We start from the raw sequence: 27,959 nt of genomic DNA, 5'->3' as shown, positions 1-27,959 counted from the left end.
GAAGTATATATATCGCTTCTGCTATGGCCCAAATGCCAGTGCGGATTTGGCGGGTTTGCAGGTGCGAGCATGGTATTTTTTTTGCCCGTGTAGGTTTGCCCGTTGGGCACAACTCTCTACCCATGCCCATGCCCGCAGGCACAGATTCACGCCCGTATCCGCGTCCGCCGGGTCGGGTGCCCGCGGGTACGCGGGTTTTTTCCGCCCGTTGCCATCTTTAGCCTGTAGAGAGACTTCGAGCGATGGAGGCAGGAAGGCAAAAAAGGAAGCAGAGGTGGTTGTCTTTGGTTTTCTCGATCTGGGTGTCGGGCAGCTGGTGTAGGGCTGGTGTTCATCGCCCTCACACGAAAGAACGCCACGCGCCGCTAGAAATTTTCCCGTGGACCAATATTTTGATAAGTTAGCAGTAAAATATGAGAAATTATTGAAGATGGTCTTATTTATTACTTTTAATATTTTTGGCGAGTTAAAAAACTCTTTAATTTTAAAAAAAAATATTAAGTACTCTTAGAGATGCTCTTATCAAAAAGAAAAAAGAAAAAGAAAGATATGGGCAGCTTGGCGAGCTAAAATCCCGGCGTGGGATGGCGTGCGTGGCGCGGCCCACCGCAACGCGCTGCAGGGAAAGCAAGCGACGGCGGCAATCACAGGAGTGGCGCGGCGGCACGTGGAGAGATGGCCCTGTGGCGGCGATGTTAGTTCTGGCTACCTTCCCACCATCCTTATCTCTATCTCTTCTCCCAGATCCGGAGTTTGCTCTACGTCTCAGATCTGAGCCACACGTGCTCCGTGGTTTGGGTTTGCTCTCAGACGAGGCTTCTTGGCGGCGCCAGGGGGTGGTTCCTCGACAGCACACGGCGGTGGGGGGCCACGGCTCTGCAACGGCGCGGGCGGTGGCACTGGAGATTGAAATCGTTGGGGGTGATGGATCAACTACAAAGGTATTTCACAACACCGTCAAATGCACTGAGCATTTCTATATATGTGAGCTTCAGGAATTTATTCTGTCAAAAAAAAAACATTTGTTGCTGAATGCTGGGCATCCATCATCCATTTTATTTGTCAATCTATTGAGGCTTCTCCAGTTTAACTTACTCATTTCCAGTTACCACCTCACCTGAGCCTCACTTAATTATTCATATTGGCAATCCATATCTCTTTGTAAAATGAGAATTAACATTTGAAAGTCTTAAATTAATAAATTTTCTATACCTTATTAATATGTTGGAACAAAATGGTAATTGCTTGTGACTAGAGGGATTTTGGTGGGATTTCACTGTTGTAGTCAAATATTTTTCTGTATGAGGTTTCTTGCTTCCCTATAGTTAATCAATGTGCTGTCAGGGTATGGGCGGGGAAGAAAGTGGGTCAAAAACCAGTTAGGCCCCGTTTAGTTCCCAAAAAATTTTGCATAGTAACCGTCATATCAAATCTTGCGGCACATGCATGGAGTACTAAATGTAGACGAAAAAAAAACTAATTACACAGTTGGTCAAGAAATCGCGAGACGAAACTTTTAAACCTAATTAGTCCATAATTAGACACTAATTACCAAATACAAACGAAATGCTACAGTGAGTCAAAATCCAAAAAATTTTGGATCTAAACGCACCCTTAGCCACTTTGATTTTTGCAGCTAGATTGAATTACAGAGTTTGGCTTTCTGTGGGGCAGCAGCTTCCTTAGATGTGCCCTTCACAATTGATGCTGAAGGACTAACATCTGGTGTTACTTTTTTTATTTTTTTGCTTGCATTATTTCCTGTTCTCAGTGCATGTGATTAATAAATTATAATTAATGTGGCATTGATCCTACACTATTCTCTATTTTATATCTGATATAATAATCCTTTCACTAATGGATGATTATTAGTTATATCTGAAATCCATGCCATGCATTCAGCATTTCTTCTTATTAAGCTTGGTGGCCACCGATGGTTTCCATGTTGGTATATTTTCTCACCATCAGCAGTTTCACGTCCCTAATTCAGCACACGCTGTTTCACAGGTTTTGTGGCACTCCTAGGTTGGCTGGAACAAGAAAATGTTATCAAATCATCTAGCGGTCCAATTAATCACGACTAATCTAACTAATCGTAGTGCATAACTGATTGCCATTCGTATTGAGCAACGTTTTCTGGCAATCTCTGCTTATTAGGGTGTCCTCTACTCAAAATCTTGCTCATACGCCTCGCAAGATTAAACATCCGGAAGACTCCTTCTGACTGCAACTTCTTGTGCTCATCCAGTTGCAAAATATCTGGATCCAGCTCCCCTTCTCTCTCTTTCCTACATGCGGCCATGCGTGCTTGTCCGGCTATTCGTTGTCACCTCTCCTCAGTGGTCTACAATCCCGTTGTCACTTGGCTACATCCCTCTTGGGCAATCCATGTGCTTACTTGCATCGATCCGTTTTCATGGCACACCTCTCCTCTCTGCCTCCATCTCTCTCAGCATGGGTCATATTCTCGTCGCAGGCAGCTGGACCCCTCCACCATGCTCTCAGCGCGTCCCCCCTTGATCTCTGTAGCACCTCTCCAAGGCTCCAATCTCTCCACAGGTTTGTGTTCCACTTCCACACAAAGAACATTCCCCTCCCCCCTCATCTCACCGTTCATCTCAGTATCTTACTTCCCACCGATTGATGAATTGCTGTCGTCTCACCAACCATTGAGGGGAGGTGAAGACACTGGGCAGTAGTTGAGTGTTGTTGATGGTAACACCGTGAGAGCCAGGATCAATAGAGGCTTCAAGGGAATAATTGAAAAAAGGTCATATTCGCCCTTATCACACTTGCTTGTATCATGTGGGACGTAATTTCATACAAACTCATTTGTTTCAGCTACAAGCTGACTTCCCTTTTTTTCTTAAAAAATCCTAGACTCTGGTATTTGATTTAGGTTCAATAGTTAGACTACAGTTCTATATGTTGATAGCAACACTCAATTCTTGACACGATTAGATTATCTAGATAGCTCTCAAACATATATATATTGTCGCATGTAGGGATGGCAATGGGTACCCCCTACCGCAACCGCAGCCTGATGGTTTTTTACCCCATTAGGGCATGGGTGTTGGCTAATTTCCTTGCTCATGTGTATGTTAATTAATGGGTAAAAATCCTTACCCATCAGGTTTGTGGGACACTACCCAAACCTATAAACCCATGACTATGTGTATACACTATATGCACCTGTAGTTTAGCTATTCCTAAGGCCACCTAGCGCCATATAAAAAGGCGCTACTTATGTATTGATTTTTTTTTGTTATATTTATTACATATTTGTAGATTCATTTATTTATAATCTGTTCGTACAATCATAGTTTAGGAAGATGAGCTAGCTCAGCTGGTCAAGCCCTCGTCTAGGTGAATTTGGGTGCCTATTTTCCTCTTAAAATAAAATGCAACCTAGTTCCTCTTAGGTTGGTCTAGTTTTTTTCATATAGTCATAGTTTGATGCATATGACATATTTCTTTTTGGATATGGGCAAACCCATGGGTACCCACTACCCACTGGCGGAGCCAGAACAATGGCCAAGGGGGGGCTAGATTGAACACTTAGGCTGATTTCCACTGTCATTAATAGTTTTTGTCCCGATCAACATCAATAGCCACCTTAAATCTTCATAGTTTTGTGCAAATCAAGGGGGGGCCAGGGCCCAGGTTGGCCTGAACGTGGCTCCGCCACTGCCACTACCCGCATGGGCATGGGTATGGGTTTCTTTGTGGGTGCAAAAATTGGTGTGGGGTAAAGGAGGCCAGCATGATAGGGAATGTTCACTAGCAGCGTGTCTGTGCGCTGCAGCACTAAATGTCGATGCAGCTAACAGGTGGTGTCATTTGCTTGTGTTGAACAGTCCAGGTGCCTATTGTGGCCTCCATTGGGAGGTGACAGCAGTTGGCAAGCCATAGGCAATCATTAGCTATGAGTAATAATCCAGCAGATGCTGGACTTTACGGATTGGCTTCCTAATTTTATTATAGGTTGCTAGCTTCCAAGAATTATGCTTAGCAGTTTCCTCCTCTTTGCATGGCCATTTTTTCCATGCCGGGTTAGTGGGTTATATTTGCAGCTCCCAGGTTCTTGCTTTTTTTTTATCAATTATCACATCACTCTATAAAATGATAGGCTTACAAGATTACATGCTCCTAAAATTTTACTGTTCATGACTGACTTGTGGTTCCGAATTTCATTTATGTAAATTGATGTCCACATGTTGCAACATGGGTGTCACAAGGTTAATGCTAGCATATTTTGCTGGGCTTTGTTTGATCAGTGGTATTCCATGCGTAGGTTCTAATGTGTACAGCCATGTTGCAGTGAAGTTTTGTTTCGGAAATGTTTGTCTTCAATTGAAGAATGTTTTTGATGCCCTGAAATAGAAGAGCAGAGGTTGATAAAGTTTTCTGATTTATTTTACGTTAATTAATAGAAGGTGTTATAAATTCTTTTTTTTAGGATTATTTGTAAATTCAACTGCCAACAGATTGATGGTTTCCTGCTATTTGATGGAGTAGGAAGGATCCTGATGATGCCATTTCTTTCTTTGATTTCCAGTTTGTCTGAAGCATACTGACAAGTCAATCAAGGTGACTCAGGTGACATCATATTTTTATCAATATGCTAAGTTGCTAACTACAGTGAAATTACTTCAAACACCTGATTCACTATCTTATCTGATACATTAATGCCATGTTTGGAAATCCAGTACATCAGCAAGCCAAAGCAAGTGAAGTACTATACAATATAATAAATAGCTATTTTTTGTTCACTCTGTTGTGTAAATAGTCATTGTATCACCTTGTTCTAGTATGAAGTGTGGATACTTCGCAAAACTCATGACCGGTATCGCCTAGGACACCCCACTGATGGGATACCTTCAAACCCTATCATGAAATGTTGGTTTGTATCCTCTCATCCCCATCAGCACAGACGCAGCTGCCTCTGTCGTCCCTCTGAGCTGCGCCCGCCGTTGGCGCTGCCAGCGCCAGCCTCCTCTTCTGCCGGCCACCTCCACATGTACCTCCTCCCTCTGCACTCGCTGCGGCCACCTCTGCCAGGCCACCTCCTGTTCCCCGCACGAGGGAGCTGCTCCTTCCCCTTCTGTGTTTTGAGTTTGTCTTTCCTTGTCCTTAGTCTCGTTTGCTGTTTCTTGTCAGATCCAATGACAGCTCGTTATTGTTTTATCAGTGTCGTAGTGTCAGTGTCGTTAATCTAGCTATGGTTTGAACGTTATGCCTGGCTTGATGACCTGAACTTGAACGTTATGACTTGATGGCCTGAACATTATGCCTTGAACATTGCTATGTAATATTTATGGTCTATATTAATTTTGTGGTCTATTTTTTTTTATATATCAGTGTATCCATGTTTTTGGAGAAATGGCGTATAGGTGTATCACATACCGGTTATCCATACCCACGTATTATATCCTAATTCCTACGGAACAGTATGGTTGGGCAGAGCAGAGCATATTTTAACAGGGCATCCTGAATGTTGTTACTACTACTATTTGGTTATGCGAAGTTTTTTCAGAAGGTAACCTAAAGTAATTTTTTCTTCTGACTTCAAATATTGGAGTATGACTATGGCAATCTGAACATGGTGATTATATGTTGCTTGCTTATACCTTTTTCTTTACCTTTGTTTTTTTTCTCGAATACACAGGTTTTCTTTACCTTTGGGTCCTGTGTCAAAAAAGACAAGCATTTGTACACAAATTCCTTCCCGTATGTCAATAGGAGATTCCAAGCTAATGCATTTTGTCCCTCAATTCCTAATTCATCCCACCTCAATTTGTTACTTTGATTGGTTTTTCAGCTTAGGTATCAAATTTGTGGATTGGTCTATATACTGGTATTTTTTGGGTCTTTATTTATGATCACTGCATGTCCGTTTGCTCATTATCCATTCCTTATTTGTAAATATTCACATCAGTATATTAATGTGGAATAATATTAGAGACCTAACTGGCTAACTGGCTATCATGATTGACACAATCTTGTAGATCAATTGTGCTACCCTGCAGGGCCGGAGCTTGGTTAAGACCAATCTGGGCCATTACCACTATCTAAACAGTAATTTCGGACTGTTCATGGTTGTTTAGTGCTCCATTAACATAGGCTTCCCCTACCCTCAAAAAGCTGATTTTTTGTGAGACAAAAATACTATAGATTTTAGCTGATAAGCCGGCTGATAAGTTAGTGAACAGGCCTCTGCCACTACTACTACCAAGGAACACATGCAGTATATGTAAGCATGATCCATTAAACAGTGCATGTCAAATATGTGCATACACACCTAGCGTGCAAACAATCCCAAAACACAAATATCTTGGCATACCACATGATTTTCGGCAAGGAATTTGTAATTTGAATGCATGCTTTTCCAGTGCAGTTCAAAGCACCCTCTGACATGAACCTACAGTAGAAGGAAACAACACCACCAGCTGTATACAGGTGTGCTCTTATCATATCTTAACATTGTTGCTTCTTAGACAAATTGTTGTCACACAGTAACATCATAGTTAACTCATTTCCCTTCCTCTTTCATATGTATAATTATTTGACAGACAAAGAAGATCGTGAAGAAGCCTATGAGAAGCAATTCAAAAAGGTAAAATGCACATCTACCTCGATCTTTTACCAACATGCATATAACCCCTCCTCATGCCATTCCTGTTGTCTATAATGGCAATGGCAACCATCCCTTGCATAAGTACATTTTATGTACTGCCTAACAACACCTACATGCAACTTTATTGCTTCTATTTACCTATACAAGCCGGAGGTGCACGCCCGACAGAGAGTTGCGCCACGTCGCCCTGAAATCCTTCAGCCGTTCGATTCCCGATCGATGCTCCGTATTCGCTCCACCGCCCGCTACAGTACGCCGCCCCCTCCCCCCTCCGCAAAAATATCTCCGTCTCTCCCCCTCCTCGTCCTAGATCGAAAAAAAACTCTTCCTTCGTCTCCCTCTCTCGGTCTCTCCCGAGGCCGCGCCCCTTCCTCACGCTACCCGCGCCTCCGCCGCTTCCGCCCCGTCGTCCCTTCCTCTCTCCCTCCCTCTCCCTGCCCATCTCGGCGGCGGCCGGCCCTCGGCGCGGCGGCGCCCACCCTCCTCCTCCTCCTCCTCCTCGCCCCTCCCTCCTCGCGCCGCAAGGGCGGGGCGACGGCGGCACCTGCCAGGGTGCTGCGCCGGTGCAGCGGGTCACCGCGGCGCCCTGCGTCGGCCCTCGCGGCAGCCGTCCTGGGCGACACATCGGCCTAGGTGGCTGGCGCCCGTTGCTTCCGCGATGCCGACCTAGGGTTCTGCGCGGCCGGCTGAGGCGCCGGTGGAGGCAACCCGGCCATGCCCCAGCGCGGCGCGCGGGCCCCGCCGCGACAGGACGGCCGCGGGCAAGCTCAAACCCTAGGTTCCGCGGTCACCGTACTGTGGGGCCCGTCCGCTGTCGCCTTGCTCAGCTCCCGACGGAGGCGGGATCCGTTGCCGTCTCCACGCGCCGGGGGGCCTGCGTCTTCTCCGCCTCACCGCCGTTTCACCGTGCCTCCGCCGACCGCACCCCCGGCATGCGGTGCCACGGCATCCGTCGGCTGCCAGCGCCGGCGGATCCCTGCTGCGTGCGGCCATGTAGGTGGCGCCACCCTGTGCGAGCGCACCGGCTCGAGCTCACCCGGTGTCTGTGCCCCCGAAACGGCCGTGTGCACGACAGCGGTGTTGTAGCAGGGCGCCGTCAGTGCCCGCGGCTCCTCCGCAGGGGCTGGTGCAGGTGGTCTACACGGCTCCACTGTTTCCTCGTGTTGTTCGCTCGCACATTCGCTCCCAGCTCCCTCCCTTGTTTTACCTCTCTTTAACTCTCCTCTTGCATGATTTTTCGCTGCATGTGACATTTGGAGCTGGGAATCTTGGTCAGAGGAGACAAATGAGCAAGGCAAGGTCATTTTCAGCCTAGATCTATTGTTGTCTCCTTGTCTTACCAATCTGCATGCTACTAACGATTGTTTTGCGTTTTGTAGGCTGTGGCCTGATCGGTTCTGTTGGATTTTGAGAGCGGGCAATTATTGTGCCATACAACTGAGAATGTGACCTTCTACCCTGTAGTCCTGGTGGTTTCTGGTTCAGTGTTTGCATTTTGGTCACCTTCAGTGATGGATACACTTTTCTCTTCCTGCTACGTTTTACTTTGAGGGAATGGGCTACTGCAGTGATGATTATTGTAGTGTTTGATGCAATGATCATGGGCTATCTTTCCATGGTCTACATCTCCTCCTCCTTTTTCATAACTAATAAGGCGATGCTCATGAGCTATGATGATTCTTCCTTCATTTTACATCTCTCTGCTATCTCCATAACTCAGGCAATGATCTGAAATGTGACAGACCTAAATAAATTTTCACATTTTATAGTTTGTACTAATACTGATTTCATATGATATGTGGTTTGATGTATGCCTTCCATCAGCTTTGTATATTAGTTAGCTGGTATACTGACTACTGCATTCTTCAAATTAAATGTAAGCTACGTACTATTGCACAAGGTTCGATCTGTTCCTGGATTTCAATTTTATAGCATAGAAAAGCTATGGGTTCCGAACGAACTAGGCCTGAATATTTTTCTCGTGTTTTGTGGGTGGCTGAGGGGTTTAGGCAGCAAAGAAGGAACTTCCATACATTTGTAACATCTACCTGATAATGTTTGTTCCTTTCTTGAGAAGATTCTAGGTTTTCTCTACTTATTAGTTTTTACCTTCTTAAGTCACACAGCTGGTCCCTTTGCAAATTATTATGGAGTTGGATAAGAGTTGATTCTCAATTTCTCACCCCGGGATTTTTTCGGAAGAAAATAAAGTGAATTCAATTATAAGGGGTGTCCCTTCCTTCAACTGTTCTGATTTCTCTACGAGTTTTGTCATATCTAGATCATAATATAATTTTCCTGCTGCCCTCAACTATATGCTGATCCATGTCGGACTGCGGCAAACCCACCAGGTATGCTGCACGTGATTTTTGGGCATTACGTTTTTGGGTCACAACACTTCTATTTCTCCTTGCATTTAAATATCTCTTTCTTTTGCATGATAGGATGCAAATTAGGTATATGCATGTCATATCTTTCTATGCATTACAATTTAGTCTGTATAGACTATAGTGTTGTGCACCGTTACATCCAATATTTGACATAGCTATTATCATCCCAAACACCTTCCAACGTCACTTGATTGCGCAATTGCCGTCCCTCTCGCCTTGCTATTGTTTCCTTCTTGAGCCTGTGATGAAAATTACATGTGCATTGCTCAATGATATGATCTGATGTTCGCTCGCTTGTGAGGTACTGGGCATGAGTGTTATGTTACTGATATCATGCAGTTTCTAAGGGTAAACCAATTAGCACCATGCCTTTTTTTGGCCATCAGTTAACACCATGCCTTGAGGCTCCAAGTTGATGAACAAATGATGATTGCTATGTTTCTGAGGCCTCTAAAAATCATGTCTTCGTTTACAAAAGATTCTTATCTTCTTCACTATGACAGCATACTTTTCCTGTCGCTGTCATTTTACATGTTTGTTGTCAGCAAATGATCTCCCTCTACAAGCAGTGCGAGCTACGCGTTCAGTAAGTCACAATTGTATTTGCACATCCAAAATGATTCGATATTTAGGGGAACGAAATTTGGTGGTGTTTGCTGCAGATTTGCCTCTTTTTTTTGGCTATATCATCTGCTGCATGCAAGCCTTATTCTTTGAGAAGTCCTGTTTACAACCTTATCTAGCATTCTGCACTTTTTTTTGCATCTCCTTTTACCTAGGTCAATTGGTTATTCCTGTTTTTTCCCTATCTCTTCGTACCTATTCTCTTTTCTATATTTTTTGGAAGGCGCCAATGAGAGTTGTTATTTGTTGGCTATTCAGTCACAGACTATGAAGCTAGAACTGCCTCTTACTTATGAAATCTGAACTCCTGAGGTCATTGCCTGTGATGATTTCCTCATTTGTCTAATCTGAGCTCTGCCTTTCCTATTTCATTGCATACTTGCTTACATTTTTTTCCTTTCTTCGACCTGTGATAAAAAGTCCATGCCCGTTCCTCCGGGATATGACGAAGATGTTCGTTCGTTTTGAGGTACTGGGCATGACCTGTTAGTCATATCATGTAATTTCTCAGTGTAACTGATTCCTTAGCATGCCTTGAAGCTCCAGGTTAATTAACAAATAATCATTGCCATGTTTTTTAGGCTTCTAAAAATCCTCTTCTCATTGAAAATAAATTCTTACCTACTCCATTACTGCGATAAAGATTTTGCAAACCTTTAAAAGAACGTGTTGGTTTACAGAGAAATATCAACGGGAATTGCTATTATTTATGTAGCGCTCTGCGCTTTTTTTTTTGCATCTCCTTCTACCTAGGTCAATTATTTATTCCTGTTTTTTGCCATCTTTTCCTATCTATTCTGTGTTCTGTATTTTGGAGGCACCAATGAGAGTTGGTATTTGTTGCCTATTCAGTCGCATACTATGCGGTTAGAACTGCCTACTTATGAAATCTGAACTCCTGAGATCGTTGGCTATGATGACTTCCTCCTTTATCTAATCTAAGCTTCGCCTTTCATATTTCATCGCATGCTTGCTTATTATTTTGGTAGTTTCACCGCATCAGATATGTGAGTTACGTTCACTAAAACATAGATCAGAGTGGTCTTAGTTGTATAGGCTGTATTAGCATTTGTCTGACTGAGAATTGAGAGAATTTTCAGACTACACAGCAAAACAGAGGGTGCCTATGCTCCCTATGATATGTTAGTTTATTCGTGTTATTATATTTGATGATCTATTGATCTGTCCTTCAATTTTTTTTGTTATTTCTGGCTGTTCCAGTCACTACATATGTAAGCTTCCGTCTACTTCACATGTGCTCTCGTCAAAACTATGTCACCTCCTGTTTTCTTGGTAACCTTTCCTATCCGTGTGACTTCAGGTACGTTGCAGTAGTGTATTCTGCATTCAAGTTTTCTTGGTATTGTTTTTGCAATTTAGTGACCATCTGCTACCTCGGAGACATAAGCCATTGCAAAGTCTTGAAACTGCCCCACTTCAAATTGATTTCGAACATATTTTTTTTAGTTCACAAACCATCGATGTTGCCGTTATCCGGTCCAATCTAACATTAGCTCGAGTGTGCTCACAGTCGCAACAAAAGACATTCATACAGTCATGTCTTGCTGTTACCTTTAGTTTACTGATACTATCTTGCAACTTTTAACTATGTGTTCAGTTTGCCTACACCTGCTACATTTATATAATCTACATGCACATGTAGGTCAAAGTGATAGCTGACAAGGGTGACCCAATAATGAATCTGCTACCGCAGTGAGCTTAGACTCCTATGGAAAGGAAGAAAAAAAAGATCTGGACAAGTACCTAGGTAATCCCTTGGTCATCTCTTTCATGTTCCCTTTGTCTGATTTAGTGATTTCACAGTTTGGTTCGCATTTGTTTGGCAGTGGAATTTATATCAGTTTGTAGTATTTGGTTGCTTCAAATAGATAAGTTTCTGCAACGTCCTAAACAGTTTCCTAAGGATTGACAACTTTTTCTAAGGGATAGTGCAATGTATAACTGAATTTTTTCCTGCACAGAATGTCGCCTTTTCTTGTGCTCCCTTTTGTTTGTCGAGTATCAGACTTTATCTTAGATGGTCATGATGATTGATCAACAATGGACTCATGAGGGAATACCTAAAGAGCTAAAATCCGTTATGTTAGCAGATTCGAGATAAGTAACCGTGATTGTTCTCGACCTTATCAGTTTTCAAGAATACTTGACTGCACACTACAGATGTTCAGCAGAGTCAAATTAGGAAGTGTGCTTGCATGCTTTGTATTAGGTGTTTGCATCAGTCGATATTCAAGGGAAATGCTTGTGGCTGCAGTGTATGTTATGTTTTAGTAATAACGCAATTTGATATCACAAAAGGGCAACTACACTACGCTTATCAGGTACTCAAATTTGGCAATCGACGTCTCAGTGACATACTTTGGACATGTGTTCATTTTCTCCCTTTAATTTCCCGTCATTGATTCCCACCTCTTTTTTAAAATCTTTGGACCTCTACTAGACAATTCTGTACATGGCAGTTTTTAAGTTCTTTTCGTTACGATCTAAGTGTGTCATATATAAATGTCTCAGTTTGAGCTGTACCATGATGATCCTATTTTAACTTATTGGGATCATATATCTATTCTGATTGGTGTTTCAATTCTGAGGTCCTGTTCGATTACTTTTTTATATTTGTATTTACACTGATTTTCTATAGCTTTCGATTTGCTGTGTGCAACTTGATATTTTTGGGTGAACCAAGTGTTCTTTGCAACATGTGTAAGTTACTATTGAATATGGTCCTATTTTCACAAATTTATATTGTAATATGAGCTATAAGAAATTTATGCAGGCTTAGATTTTCTTCAAGAGTAATCTGATCTAGGCTTTTGGTTTTCTTTTCTACCAATAGTCAACAATAGCGCAATTACACATAGCAAAATTAAAGCTCCTCTATGAACAGCAAAACTACCCCAGAGACGAGTAGCTTCCTGATGGCTACGGCCAAGAGATGGCAAATAGCCTACAACCTTCTTCCCCACCTTGGCTATACATTTGCCAAAGAAAGAAAGAAAGAAAATGAAACTGATATGCCTCTTATTAGGTAGCATTATGCATAGGTAGCTAATTGGGTAACTAACTTGGGAGCCCTAATGAATCCTGCATTGTGCTCTGCCATGGCAGGCCTCTATAATTGCATCAGCAGCGACTGAGGAGGAGATGAGGAACTGGTAACACTCTTAGCCCTCTGCTTCTGTTTACCAAGAACCAACCATTCCTCCCTATCCTACCTGAATTAAGAAAGATCACGCTGGTCTACCTACCTACTATTTTTAAACTGATTGTCTTTGCTGCTACATAGACTGACAACATGGAACAAGATGGCTGCTTCGTCATTTGGCGAGATGTGCCAGGTTATATTTATCACATCAGACGCGGCCGTGATTGCCTTGCCATCTCAATCCTATGTACATATATAGCAACGGTTCCTGGGAAACACACATCAATCTCATTAGAAACTTCGTCGTGTCACTCCGTATGTACTCATTATGTCGTTACTTCAACTATGCTTAATCTACTATGGCTGTGTAATGTTACCAAATACTTACCTATCTATTTTACTGCTAACTCAGTTTCTGCATTGAAAGATTCAATATGTATTTTCGAATGTGAACTTACCTGTGTCTACCGACGCGCGCAAGGGCGCGCGCCTTCCACTAGTAACATACAACTGAGAACCACCCGCATGACACCAGGTCGTGATTAGCATATATCCACTATAGAATATATCCACTATAGAACCATCTTTTATGATCTCATTGTCCAGCGGCAAAACATAAGACTTTTCATCTTTAGTGTGCAAAAGCCAGTTCTAGCCACTACATTAACCCATTAAAGTGAATAATCTCTCATTCTCTAGTGGTATAGCTTGAAAGTATCAATCGTCGACAAGGTTGTGATGAGCTTCAGTAGCAGCAGATAACGGGGCATTGAGACGCAGTCACTCTCATTGTGCCCACGAAAAATCTACAAGTAGCAACAAATCATTGAGTAAAAAAATACATTATAGCATAAAAAACACACTTGTCATGTTCTTCAAGAAAAATCCCAAGCCCTTGGTATAACCACATTGCACATAATTATACGTACTTTATATATGACTCATGAAGGTTGCCACACAAGTTATACATAACAAAACTAAGGGACTATTTGAGTTGAGGCTAAAAATTAGTCAAATTAGCTATAGTTAGCTAACAACTAGTTGAAGACTAAATTATTCCACCTATTAGCCCTCCTACATTAGAGCATACATGATTAAACTAAGGGTCATGATTAATTACTAATTGAGGCTAAAAATTAGCCAAAGTAGCTCTACTGAATTAGCCCTCCTTTTTAGGTGCATTATTGTTAATTTTGGCCAATAAATTAGCCCACCTATCCAGCTAGAAATTAGCCATTGTATCCAAACATGCTCTAAATTAGATCCCAAATACACCTTCAAATGAAATAAAACTAATCGATAATAAGCATTTCTAGTCAATCTATATAATTAGTCTTGTCTCTTGCTGATTAAGATAAATAAGGTATGTATTTTTTCAATTAACATTCTCTCTCAATTTATTGACTCATATCAAAGAAGTGTTTATCATTAGTATACCTTTCTATGCTTAAGTACTTTATTTTTGAAATACTTGCCACTCTATTATCCACTTATCTATATATCATTTCTTTTATCATAATTACACTTAGGTGGGTCAAGAAAGCTAGGCTACAATCTATATCACTGTAAATTCTTTTTTTTATTAAAGATATTTAATGCAATGAAAAATTAAAACACGATATAAGGGGTATTATAGCTGGAGTTTACCTAAATACATATTAGGGAAACATTTATTCTTCGTCTATTTTATTATGCCATTCAAAATAATGTGTATGGTACAATTGGCAAAAAATGACTTTTCATGCTTGATTTGTATGGTATAATTGACAAAAAAACTCGTATTTTAAATCTATTGTACATCTCAATGCTTCAACAATCTGAAATTTGTGTTTTTCGTTTCTCAATGCCTCAACAATCTGAAATTTGTGAATTTCTACAACTTTAAAATATAATACACTAGAACTACTCAAATATTGATATATAAAAAATTAGGTCAGAGTTTTGTTAAATTTGTAAGCAATCAACAAAAAAATGTTAACAACTAGCAACTAAAACTTATTACACAACTAGCAGATAATAGCAACTACAACTAAAAATAATAGCAACTAAAACTATATATGATTTAACACTAATAACAACTGCAACTAGCTAATATGAACACACTTAATTACAGTGATCTAATATAAACACACTCAATCACTGAATGCAAACAAAATAAGTTTTACCTAACGAAAATAGCCTAGGTGAAATATATAGTAAGTATAGGTGAGATATACAGTAAGTTAAGTTATTAAACCAGGGGAGGACAAGCATTTTTTATGCACTTTATTTTTTTATTTGTACTGCTAGACTTCATCTATTCATAAAACTTAGTCATAACAAAAAACAAAGGTATTATCTATTCATAAATTTTGGACATAAAACTTGGATAAAACAATAAACAAAGATATCATCTATTCATAATACTTGGACATATTAATAATACCATACATCAACTAATTGTGTTTTTTGGATTTTTTTCTTTATGACAACCATTTCTGAGATTTTAGGAATCAGATATTGTTTAATGTCTCCATAATAATCTATCACAGCACCAATATTCATATTATATTTATTCTTAAGCAAATCAATAAATATCTCTACTTGTGTGCGTTTGCTTTTGTTTGAATGTTAAGATAATGAAGATTCTTCAATGTTGTACGGTCTCGTAAACTCACAGGTATTGTTAAAATATGTTTCAAACCAGTCACATCTGATGAAAGAACACCTATCCATCTAATTGGTGGAACAGAGAGGCCTAGATTATCAAAAGCTCTGGTAATAGAGGTAATCATAAATGTTGATAAGATCAAGACAGCAGAAAATTTAAATCCATAAGACCGTAAATTGGAAACCCCTAGTTGCTTCCATAATTTCCTTAGAAGGATCCTAGCTATAACTGTAGCAAAACACTGTGGAGTGATAACAATACATTTGTGTTTTATATGAAATCACATCTTTTTTAACTTAAAATACATCGTATACTTCTCCACAATCAGTATAAATTTAATCACTTCATTTTTTTAATCCTGTTGATTTTGAATGTTTTATATGTTATGACTCGTCCATCCTTACACGAAAAACGCTAACCATCATTTATGTACAGTTTTACTTCTCCAATAATATATACCTTGGGTGTAACTAATATATTGAGAGAAAGTCTCTTGGTTTTAAGAAGAATACCAATTTTCTTCATAATGGGCATGAAATTAATCTTATAGTCCTTGTTCTTCTCTTTCTCCTCCTCCTTAGGGTCCTTAACCTTCTTCTTGGAGTCTCTCTTAAACAGACCTGAATCTTTGTAAAATATCTTTTTTTATACATTGAGGAATTTTTTCTTCTTAAGTTTTTTAAGATTGTTTTGATGATAAAAAATATTCTCATTGTTTTTTTTTTGCAGTTGCAAGGTCTTGGGTTGAGCGTCTCTTAGATCTGCCTGTATCCTAGATAGACAGAAGTGGCCTCTTTAAGTATTTTAATGACTGTTTTGAGACACCGATTTTGTACTATAATATATCACTCATTTATTTTGTTTTTGATATATTCTTAGATAGGGTCCGAGTTATAGATAGCATACCTAATATAAAGAAGATCATAATGCTATAAGAAAATATAGGAAATTTAAAAATTCCAAATGCTGGAGGAAGAATTGCTATCGTACCCGTTCTGGTCCCCTCCACTTCATGTTATTCTTGAGAATGTTCTAATTCATGTTATTCTTGAGGTGCTTCATGTTCTTCTTAAGATGCTTCAGAAGTAGTAAGAGGAGGAGCAACAGAAGACTTCAAAATAATAGTAGAAATAATAGTGGGTTAGAATTTAGCGCTAATGCATCTTTCTTACTTTAAAATAGCGCTAGCGTTAAATCCTAACCCACTATTGTTTTCACTATTATTTTGAAGTCTTTCGTTGCTCCTTCTTATACTACTTCTGAAACATTTAAAAAAGCACATCAAGAAGAATATGAATTAAAACATTCTCAAGAAAAACATTAAGTAGAGGGGGCTAGAACGGGTACGATAGCAATTCTTTCTTCAGAATTTGAAATTTTTAAATTTCCTATATTTTCTCATTGCATTATGGTATTCTGTCATATTAGGTATGATATCTAAAACTTCTTTGTCATATTAGGTATGCTATCTACAACTCGGACCCTATCTCAAGAAGATATCAAGAACAAAATGAATGAACGATATATTATAGCACAAGACTGGTGTCTCAAAACAGTCATTAAAAAAATTAAAGAGGCAACGAGGTTTTGTGATCCTAAAGAAAGAAGTATCAGTTTGAAGTGCCTTCCACAAAAACACATGTATATGATCCTCGCATGGGCCACTTCTGTCTACCTAGGATACATGGCAGATATAAGAGACGCTCAACATAAGACCCTACAACTGCAAAAAAGTAATAAGAATATTTTTCATCATCAAAACAATCTTAAAAACTTAAAAAAAATCCCCCAATGTGTCAAAAAGAAATATTTTACAAAGATTCATGTCTGTTCAAGAGGGGCTCTAAGAAGAAGGTTAAGGACCTAAGAAGGAGGAGGAGAAGAACAAGGACTATAAGATCAATTTCATACCCCTTATGAAAGAAATTGGTATTCTTCTTGAAATCAAAAAACTTTCTCTCAATATATGAGTTACACCCGAGAGATATATTATTATAGAAGTAAAACTGTACATAAACGGTGATGAACGTCTTTCTTGTAAGGATGGGCGAGTCATACCAGATAAACATTCCAAATCAACAGGTTTAAAAGAAAAGGAATGATTAGATTTATACTGATTATGGAGAAGTATACAATGTATTCTAAGTTAAAAAAGATAGGATTTCATACAAAACACAAATGTATTGTTATCACTCTCTAGGATTTTTCTACAGTTGTAGCTAGGGCTCTTCTAAGGAAATTGTGAAACCAATTAAGGGGGTTCCAATCTATGGTCTTGTGAATTTAAATTCTTCTGGTGCCTTGATCTTATCAACATTTATGATTGGCTCTATTACTAGAGCTTTTGATAATCTAGGCCTCTCTGTTCCACCAATTAGATGGATAGGTGTTCTTCCATCAGATGTGACTGGTTTGAAACATATTCCAACAACACCTATGAATTTACGAGACCGCATAACATTGAAGAATCTTTATCACCTTTACTATTCAGACAAAAGCAAACGCATACAACCAGGGATATTTATTGATTTGCTTAAGAATGAATATAATATGAATATTAATGTTGTGATAGATTATTATGGAGGCAATGAACAATATCTGATTCCTAAAATCCCAGAAATAGTTGTTATAAAGAAAAAAAAATCCAAGAAACATAATTAGTTGAGGTATGGTATTATTCTTATGTCCAAGTATTATGAATAGATGGTACATTTGTTTATTGTTATGTTCAAGTTTTATGTCCAAATTTTATGAATAGGTGATACCTTTATTTATTGTTATGGTCAAGTTTTATGAATAAATGAAGTCTAGCAGCACCAATACAAAAAATTAAAAAATTAAGTGCATAAAAAATGTTTGTTCTCCCCTTGTTTAATAACAACTTTAACTTACTGTATATTTCATCTATAGTTACTATATATTTCACTTAGGCTATTTTCGTTAGGTAAAGCTTATTTTGTTTGCATTCAGGGTTTGAATGTGTTTATATTAGATCACTGTGATTGAGTGTGTTCATATTAACTAGTTGTAGTTGATATTAGTGTTAAATTATATCTAGATTTAGTTGCTATTATCTTTAGTTGTAATAGCTATTATCTGCTACTTGTGTAATAAGTTTTAATTGTTGGTTGTCAATAATTTTTGTTGATTGCTTACAAATTCAATAAAACTTCGGCCTAATTTTTTATATATCAATATTTGGGTAGTTCTGTTGTATTTTTTTTTAAAGTTGTAGAAAATCATAAATTTCAGATTGTTGAGTCATTGAGAAGGGAAAAACACAAATTTTAAATTGTTGAGGCATTGAGAAGTAATGAGACGTACAATGAATTTAAAAAACGAGTTTTTTTACCAATTATACCATACAAATCAAGCATAGAAAGACATTTTTTGTCAATTGTACCATACACATTATTTTGAATGGCATAATAAAATAGACTAAGAATAAATGTTTCCCTAATATGTATATAGGTAAACTTCAGCTATAATCCCCTTATGTCGTGATTTAATTTTTCATTGAATTAAATATCTTGAATAAAAAAAAGGAAATTTGCAGTGATATAGATTGTAGCCTGGTCTTCTTAGCCCACCTAAGTGTAATTGTGATAAAAGAAAGGATATGTAAATAAATGGATAACTAGATTAACAAGTACTTCAAAAATAAAGTACTTAAACATGGAAAGACATGCTAATGATAAACACTTCTTTGATATGAATCAATAAATTAAGAGAGAATGTTAATTGAGAAAATACATGTCTTATTTATCTTGATCAGCAAGAGGCAAGACTAATTATATAGATTGACTTTTGCTTATTACCGATTAGTTTTATCTTATTTGAAGGTGTATTTGGGATCTAATTTAGAGCATGTTTGATATAAGGGCTACTTTCTAGTTGGCTAAAAATTAGTCAAAATGAACAATAATGCACCCAAAAAGGAGGGCTAATAGGTGGGCTAATTTATTAGACCTTCAGTATAGCTAATTTAACTAATTTTTAGCCTCCAAAAAGGTGGGCTAATAGGTGGAGCTAATTCAGTATAGCTATTTTGGCTAATTTTTAGCCTCAATTAGTAATTAGTCATGACCCTTAGTTTTATCATGTATGCTCTAATGTAGGAGGACTAATAGGTAAAATAATTTAGTTGTTAGCTAACTATAGCTAATTTAACTAATTTTGAGCCCCAACTCAAATAGTTCCTTAGTTTTGTTATGTATAACTTGTGTGATAATCTTCATGAGTCATATATAGAGTACGTATAATTATGTGCAATGTGGTTATACCAAGGGTTTGGGATTTTTCTTCAAGAACATAATAAGTGTGTTTTTTATGCTATAATGTATTTTTTACTTGTAATAATTTTTTTATTCAATGGTTTGTTGCTACTTGTAGATTTTTGGTGGGCACAATGAGAGTGATTGCGTCTCAATGCCCCGTCATCTGCTGCTACTGAAGCTCATCACAACCTTGTCGACGATTGATGCTTTCAAGCCATACCACTGGAGAATGAGAGATTCTACACTTTAATGGGTTAATGTAGTGCCTAGAACTGACTTTTGCACACTGAAGATAAAAGTCTTATATTTTGCCGATGGACAATGAGAAGATTGTACGTATGATGTGTGATACATCAATCGAGCTGTGAACCTAATTAAGCTACTGCTATGATCATGTAGAGTTGGGCACCTTGGGCATGAGCCCTTGGAGCTTTGAAGCCCCTGCTGAACACTAGAGACCACCTCCACGCTCACCGCCCTATTTGTCACATGTGAAACATACAGTAGCAAAATATTCACCTATTTGTCACATATGAAACCTAGAAGGCTGAGATATGTTTAAGATGTGTTCTATGTTGCTTGTTCCTTGATTTGCAATTAGTAATCATGTCAAAGAAAAAAGAAATCTAAAAGCGCATAAACAAGAAGTGCACCAAACTTACTTTGCACATTCCGAAGTAGGAAGTTTTTCTTTTCCTAAAAATAGCTCCAAGCCTTCTTCCAATGATGCACAAATTTTACCTTCAACTCCAAAAACCGATAGTCAAATGGTGTTTCTTCCCATTTCTCTTGACAGTTCATACATTCACGCTGTCATGCATAATTTATAGTTAGAGGTGAAATATTTAGCAAAGGAGTTAGAGGTGAGAAAGAATAGACAAAAGGACGTGAGGCCACTAAATTGTGAAATATTTAGCAAAGGAGTGTTTATCATTAGGATGAGATGAGTGCGTATGCTTTTCCCATTTATATGGCGATTGATAACTTAAAGCGCTAACAAATTTATATGGCGATTGTTATGTTAAAGCGCTCAACAAATTTAACATTAACTACTTTCTAATCTTTTATTCTTTTTAAGCTTTAATAATGCAAACTTCCATGAAAACTTCCCTAATGCCAACTCCCTTGTTTCTTAAAACTTCCCTACAAACTTTCCTTATTTCTCAAAACTTACAAACTCCCTCATCGAAACTTGAATTTAAGTGTGGAATTACATACCTCATAAACCATCTTAAAAGCATATATATCTTCAACAATGTTCTATCCATGCTTCTTTGAACTTGTCTCCATGAGTTTATTTGTTGCACTACACAAAAACACACCATCACATCAGTCACATCACAAAACACATAATAAAACCAATAGACCGACCAAGCAAAAGACATATATAATAAGGGGGTGTTTGGTTCCTTAGTTGCTCCTAAAATTCATGTCACATCGAATGTTTAGATACTAATAAAGAGCATTAAATATAGATTAATTACAAAACCAATTACATAGATAGAGGCTAATTTACGAGACGATTTTTTAAGCCTAATTAATCTGTTATTAGCACACATTTACTGTAGCACCACGTTGTCAAATCATGGATTAATTAAGCTTAAAAGATTCGTCTCGCAAATTAGTCGCAAGTTGTATAATTAATTTTATAATTAGTTTATATTTAATACTTCATGCATGTGTCTAAATATTTGATATGACATTAGTTTTAGGAGGACCTATAGAAACCAAACACCCCCTATGACCCATAAGGGAACCGAAAAGGGACATGCATTATCTTACATTACAAATTCATGTGGGTCCTGTTGTTGGCCAACCTTGTTGAATTCTCCTCGAAGGTCTTTGATATGACGAGTAAGATCTTTGGGATCTATAATTTCTTCTGTCCTTGCATCTTCGATAAGGCGGCGTAGGTCACACAAGAAGCACTTGCTACTCACACCACCTGCATGCAAATGGTGCATAAATGTTCTAAAATGTTTGTATATTTATTTATTTGATATGAGTGAAGATATAGTGAGTAAGAGAGACACACAATCTTCTCCGTAGTCATCCCTAAACAAATATGAGACAAGTGGTTCTGTAAATGAATAGCATTGGAATACCAAATTTGCATAACATCTGCATGTGGAGAGGAGAGGTTAATCATTGAAGAAAGCTAATTTCTAATTGAAAAAAGCTAGATAGTTACTAACATCAAACGTTGATTGACAAGCCCACAAGCCTCTGATAGCTGCTTCGATACACTGGCTTGTGTTTTTTGTCTTTTTTCTGTGCCACACAACACACAGAATACAAAATAGAATAAGTATACTTCTAAATTCTAAAGCTAATCCAAGATACTAATCCTGGATACATAGCTAATCCAAGATACTAATCAGATACATGTATGAATTTCTAAATTCTAAAGCTAATCCAAGATACATAATACATATATAGCTAATCCAAGTGATAGCTAATCCAAGATACTAATCAGATACATGTATGAATTTCTAAATTCTAAAGCTAATCCAAGATACATAATACATATATAGCTAATCCAAGTGATAGACGATACCTTTAGAACTCTTCTTTCTAGTCTTCTTACTTGTTATCTCATCGATTTTTCGCCTCTGCATATTATATGTATATAGGGAAGTAGGAAAGGTGCAAACATACACAGTTAGGATTTGCATATGTATATAGGGCATATGTATATAGGGAAATAGAAAAGATGCAAACATATAGGGTTATGATTTAGTGCGATTAGATATTTATGCATACCTTTGTGCCTGCATCAATATCCCCAACACTCATGTCCTGAACAAAAGAAAAAAAAAGAAGAACATTTGTTAAGTGTCTTCTCAAGTGAAGCAAGAATGAAAAAAAACATTGTTATTGTTAAGTTGCATGTGGCTTGTGATCAGATGCTAAACTTGCACCTCACTTACCATTCCAGTTTTCTCCACCACCTTGATATGGAGGACAATATCTTGTCCCTCAAAGTTTGAATCATGTGGAAATACTAAATCATCGCGAGTCTTGACCTTCATATCTTTACATTTCCACATCTTGACTTCAATATCCACGTCACTAGGAATCGTAGCATGGCCCTCCAATTCATTCCAGAGCCTTCTCCAAGCGAATGTTGTGATGTCGATGTCTCTCCCAAGGTTGAATTCACCGTCATCCACCTTGAAAGATGTGTCGTCTTCACGCTTCCAAGTGAAGTCATCCAATACAACACTCAGTTTATATTTCCTGACATAATGAAAACAAAGAAGATTTGTGTTAGGTTGCATGTTGAGGCATCTGGCTTGGTAGATCATATATCCAGCGGTGATATATATAGACATTGATTCCGACTGGACATAACTTGAAAATTGTAATCAGGAGCCATTTGGTGTACAAGACTCGAGCACTAGAACATACTGCTATTTTTGACAAGGAAAAAGGGCAAGCATATCAAATCAAAGCTTCCAAAAAAAAAGGGTCTGCATCTTCTCTACTACCAACAGGCATTATTAACGAAAGCATATAAAATCGAAGCTTGAAAAAAAAAGTCTGCATCTTCTCTACTACTACTTGTAGTACTACACTGAGTAACATGTGTGGAAACATTCATACTACACAGGGCAAGCAGCCAAGCACACAACTTCACACTCTCCAAAACATTAAACTAGTCACGAACAGAAAAAAAAAAATCCTTTGAATTAATTTCTCCTCAAAACCCCAAGTCCCCAAAACCCCAACTAGTACTTCTGTAATTGGTGAAAAGGAAGATATGTAAGAGCGAGAGAGCACTTACCCCGGCCCCGATTGGTCATCCGGGTTTCCCATTTCTTCTTCTCCCATTTTCTTCTGGGGCAGGAGAGGATGCCACCGCCACTACCTACTGTGGTCGACGAGTGTGAGGACGACCTAGCAGGCGCGGGCGACGGAAATGCCGAGAGCGGCGGAGAGAAGGGCGGCGCGGCCGGAGAGAAGGGTGAGAGAAGGCCTGCTAGCTCCATCCGGCGGAGAGCTCTGACGAACGCGGTTGCTAGGAGTGGCGTCCCCGGAGGGGCGTGAGGGCGAGCGAGCTAGCAAACGCGGGCGGCGGAGAGGCCGAGAGGGGGGCGGGGAGAAGGGTGGCGCGGCCGGAGAGAAGGGTGAGGCGGCCTGCTAGCTCCATCCGGCAGAGAGCTATGAGCGGCGGCCGGCGCAGGGGCGACGGCTAGGTGTGGTCTGAGACTGAGGGTCCGTTCGTAGAGCTCCGGCTCCGGTGAAAACAGCTTCAGTCGTGGATTCAGACTAGATTTATTGGAGGAGCTTTAGTATTTTTTTTTGAACCGTATGGTTATATCGCTTCTCCTGATAGATAAAAGGATGAAACGACGATGATATCATTTTCTTTTTTTTTCCTTCTTTTTTCCTTTAACTTTCCTTTCTTTTCTTTTCTTTTTTCCTACCTTATCCGTCGCTCGCAGTCCAACCAGCGCGAGAGACGCGACCTCGTCCTTCTACCTCCGGTCGCCCACACGCCCATCGACGCCCGCGCCTGGGGTTGCCGGGCGACCCGCTCTCCCATGACCCCCAGTGAGCCCCTCCTCTACCTCCGGACGCCGCATGCCATCCCGCCGCCGCCCGCGCCTGGGATCCCCCGGCGACCTGCGCTCTCGCAACCCCCGGCGTCCGGCGCTCCCACGACCCACGGCGACCGGCGCTCACGCGGTGGCGGCCCCCGGCGACCCGTGCTCCCGCGGTGGCTGCCTCCGGTGACCAGCGCTCGCTCAGTGGTGGCCTTCGGCGACCCTGCGCCTGCTCGGCCAGTGGGGGCAAATCTGCCCATCGTCCTGCACTTGGACCCACAGCAGGTGACGGAGCGGGGGGAAGCTAGTTTTTCTGGCTCCCTCTCTCTCCCCCATCTCCTCTCAGCGCCTTTTCCGGGGCTCCGCGTGAGGAGCGCCTCCGTTTTTTTGCCGTTTGGTTGCGAGAGCCGAAAAACAACTCCTCGAGCCGTCCAAGAATCCATACCAAACGGCCCCTGAGAGCCTGGGAGGGAGAACCGGGGCAGCAGCAGCAGAAGCTGACCCTCCCTCCCTGCCTCTCCCAACGTATACTTGCTAGTGGTAGAAACTGATTTTTTTTTGTCACAGCTGGGCAGCCAGACGGACGGACGAATCAGCAGCTGGTTTGGCACTGCGGACGGACACGGACCAATGGACTAGCGAGGCAACCATCCCATGCGAGCTACTCCCTCCGTCCCATAAATAAACGTAATTTTTTTTGACTTCTACGATTACTGTTTGACCATTTATCTTATTTAAATTTTTTATGCAAATAATAAAATAAATAAATTATTATGAAAATATCTCTAACGATAAAATAAATCATAACAAAATAAATAGTATTTATTTAAATTTTTTAAATAAGACAAACGGTATCGTAGAAGTTGTGGGACGGAGGGAGTACTCCGTAGGTGCATGAGACTGTATCCTATAGCACGTAGGAGCATGGCACGGACCAATGGACTAGCGACATCCCATACTAGCTAGGCGTATGACACTGTGTCCTATAGCACGTAGGAGGATGGCAGGGGATAAGATGATGTTACGGTAGCCAGCAGAACGACGTGACAATGCTAACCGTGCCGCGCACACACAGACCCTTCCTTCTTCCCTTTTGCATAGCAAACACTGGCAGCGGCCGCTTTGACCGGTGGGAAGGAACGTAAAATGAGTTTGTTTTGTAAAAAGTAAATAAACACAGGCAGCGGCTTGATGGTAATTGTGCGGCGAATCCTGCCTCCCGTCTTGAATTTTTTTTTATTTTTAATATTTTTTAAACTATTTTTAAATATAATAATGTTAATTTTTTTAAAAACTAATATTTTTTGTCGTATCTATTTAAATAGCGCGGTAAAATCACGTTGCCACGATACGGATGTTGAGACGGTAGGAGTGCAGCGACAAGACCCGGCAGTGACACGAATGGCGTGATAAGGCGTAGGACGTGATTGATTTGACGCATGACGCTGAGCGAGCAAGTCTCTCTCACTGCAGCCTCGTGCCTCCCGTCCACTACTCTGCACCGAGCGAGCGAGCGAGCGCACGTCTCTCTCTCACTGTATGCACCTGCAACGTGTCGTCCTGTCCCGTGTCAGAGGGAACGCGGTGTGGTGTGTGAGCTCCGTGACCGCTTGCGCGCTCATCACATCCGTTGACAGCACCTCATCCAACGGTCACAGAATCGAGTGAGCCAAGAAGAAAAAACACTCGAGTGATTGCTAGATTTACCTCATTAACGTACTTTATGAGACGGATGGAAAAATAGTTTTAAAAATAGTTTTAAAAAAAATTAAATACTGTTATATTTAAAAATAGTTTTAAAAATGTTAAAAATAAAAAAAATCGTGAGACGAAGGCCGCGCGGCAGCTTTTTGATCGCAATAAGCAAACCAAGACCTTATTTAGTTACACCTTAACTTTCAAAAAGTTGCTACAGTATCTGTCACATCGAATGTTTGCGGTCTGTGCATGGAGCATTAAATGTAGACGAAAAGAAAAACTAATTACACAGTTTGGTGGGAAATTGCGAGACGAACATTTTGAGCCTAATTAGTCCATATTTAAACACTATTTATCAAATAAAAACGAACGTGCTACAGTAACCCAAAATCCAAATTCCTCCGACTAAACACAGCTCAAACCGAAAGCCACTAGAGGCCCGGATGCGAGCGCTCTGGTAGCACTGCTGCCGCTGCAGGCACAGCCTCTGCCGCCCCGTCTCGGCATGGTCCGCGTGCAGCGCCGTGTCGTCTATTATCGCCGTGATTCCCTTTGCTGTCTGGCTGAGCTACTATTCTTGTTTTTTGTTTTTGTTTTTGTTTTTGTTTTCGTAGCCGGTACAGTACGCAGGAGTAGGCATCATGATCCGGATGGATCAAACACACGACACGAAAAGCTGGTCCAAGCTCCAAGCTCAGCACCGTAGCGTTGCTCTCTCTAGGCAAAGCAGTGATCACATTCAGCACCGTGTGATGCCCGCTCGTGGGCTCGTGGCAGCCACTGCGAGCCGTTGCCTCCGTGAGGAAACCGGGAGAGCGGGAGGAGGCAGGAGGACGACGCATGGGCGAGCCATTAAGGCCTCGTCTAGTTCCATCCAAAATTCAAAAAATTTTACGTAGTACCCATCACATCGAATTTTGCGGCACATGCATGGAGTACTAAATGTAGACGAAAAAAAACTAATTGCACAGTTATGTGAAAAATCGCGAGACGAAACTTTCGAACCTAATTAATTCATAATTAGACACTAATTACCAAATAAAAACGAAAGTGCTACTGTACCCAAAAACCTAAAAAAAAAAATTTGATCTAAACACGCCCTAATTGCCGGCCCAGTTCCATCAACTGCCGCTGACGCCACCCTCGTTCAGCCAGCAGCGGCCAGTTCTTCTCACCCTACTGTGGCGCCACCCACCCACTCGGATGGAGACGGGGCGGCAGAGGCTGTGCCTGCAGCGGCAGCAGTGCTACCAGCGGCCAGTTCTTCTGACCCTACTGTGGCCTCGTCCCGTCTACTCACTCTCGGCACCCGTCTTATCCGTTCTCGCTTTACCATGTGGGTCTGGATCACTTTACAATTTTTTTTTAACCTGATGAATAGTATTATTTTTGTCTTATTTGGCAAATATTGTCCAATCGTAGACCAACTAGGCTCAAAAGATTCATCTCGTGATTTCCAACTAAACTGTATAATTAGTTATTTTTTTTATCTACATTTAATACTCCATGCAAGCGGCTAAAAATTGATGTGATGGAAAGAAAATGAAAAAACTTGGAATTTAAATGGCATCTAAACAATGCCGTGATCTCCGCACCCGGCCCTCTACTGGCTTTCGGTTTTGTTCGTTTGTTGCGATCAAAAAGCTGCCGCGCAGTCATCATCTCGCAATTTTTTTATTTTTAATAATTTTTTAAACTATTTTTAAATATAAACTGTTTACATTTTTTTAAACTATTTTTTAACAATTTTTGCATCCGTCTCGTAAAGTACGTTAATGAGGTAAATCTAGCGGGCACACGAGTGTTTTTAATTCTTGGCTCACTCGATTCTGTGACCGTCGGATGAGGTGCTGTCAACGGATGCGATGAGCGCGCAAGAGGTCACGGAGCCTACACACCACACCGCGTTCCCTCCGACACGGGACGGGACGGCACGCTGCAGGTGCATGCAGTGAGAGAGAGACGTGCAC

The 27,959-nt window shown here is 40.2% G+C and overlaps 2 protein-coding genes and 1 long non-coding RNA gene across 14 annotated transcripts in view; 2 read left to right on the top strand and 1 right to left on the bottom strand.

Annotated features, from left to right (window-relative positions):
* Positions 1-24,007, bottom strand: part of LOC136476493 (uncharacterized) — a 30,716-nt gene extending 6,709 nt beyond the window's left edge. The window contains exons 1-11 of one of the 9 annotated variants that reach the window (XM_066474352.1): positions 23,529-24,007; positions 22,672-22,981; positions 22,505-22,540; positions 22,299-22,353; positions 21,937-22,012; positions 21,777-21,862; positions 21,524-21,686; positions 20,960-21,047; positions 20,404-20,551; positions 13,273-13,620; positions 12,968-13,082 (exon numbers count right to left, since the gene is read on the bottom strand). In XM_066474352.1, coding sequence (XP_066330449.1) covers positions 21,002-21,047; positions 21,524-21,686; positions 21,777-21,862; positions 21,937-22,012; positions 22,299-22,353; positions 22,505-22,540; positions 22,672-22,981; positions 23,529-23,575 — 819 coding nt within the window. In that variant the 5' untranslated portion in view covers positions 23,576-24,007 and the 3' untranslated portion in view covers positions 12,968-13,082; positions 13,273-13,620; positions 20,404-20,551; positions 20,960-21,001. Of the gene's footprint in view, positions 1-12,944; positions 13,083-13,272; positions 13,621-16,254; positions 16,576-20,091; positions 20,220-20,403; positions 20,552-20,959; positions 21,048-21,523; positions 21,687-21,776; positions 21,863-21,936; positions 22,013-22,298; positions 22,354-22,504; positions 22,541-22,671; positions 22,982-23,528 lie in introns of those variants that run through there. The other 8 variants (XM_066474357.1, XM_066474355.1, XM_066474356.1 and 5 more) reach the window with 8 other exon arrangements.
* On the top strand, positions 550-19,990 carry LOC136476494 (uncharacterized). Of its 4 annotated transcripts, none has more exons than XR_010763600.1 (8): positions 550-694; positions 811-941; positions 4,295-4,393; positions 4,559-6,459; positions 6,573-6,616; positions 11,315-11,419; positions 12,778-12,824; positions 12,956-13,207. It is a non-coding gene; the product is annotated as an uncharacterized lncRNA (long non-coding RNA). The 4 variants fall into 4 exon arrangements; XR_010763601.1 differs by lacking the exon at positions 12,956-13,207 and adding an exon at positions 10,873-10,972 and having other exon boundaries at positions 12,778-12,836; XR_010763602.1 differs by lacking the exons at positions 12,778-12,824; positions 12,956-13,207 and adding an exon at positions 11,634-12,123.
* LOC136475404 (uncharacterized) lies at positions 6,697-8,625 on the top strand. Its single transcript, XM_066472903.1, has 3 exons — positions 6,697-6,718; positions 6,839-7,931; positions 8,017-8,625. The coding sequence occupies exons 1-2, from the start codon at positions 6,697-6,699 to the stop codon at positions 7,852-7,854; spliced, it is 1,038 nt and encodes a 345-aa protein (XP_066329000.1). The 3' UTR covers positions 7,855-7,931; positions 8,017-8,625.
* Positions 24,008-27,959: the final 3,952 nt, after the last annotated feature.

This window comes from Miscanthus floridulus, chromosome 8 (genome assembly GCF_019320115.1).
Source record: "Miscanthus floridulus cultivar M001 chromosome 8, ASM1932011v1, whole genome shotgun sequence".
In the NCBI taxonomy this organism is placed as follows: Eukaryota; Viridiplantae; Streptophyta; class Magnoliopsida; order Poales; family Poaceae; genus Miscanthus; species Miscanthus floridulus.
The sequence above is the reverse complement of the archived record's forward strand: the minus strand, read 5'-3'. Positions and strand labels throughout refer to the sequence as shown.

Bases quoted from the DNA above. Each gene is read 5' to 3' on its own strand.
- LOC136475404 (XM_066472903.1), top strand. From the start codon at position 6,697: ATGGCAACCATCCCTTGCATAA. The intron at 6,719-6,838 runs GTACATTTTATG...GAAATCCTTCAG, and splicing joins GGCAACCATCCCTTGCATAA to CCGTTCGATTCCCGATCGAT.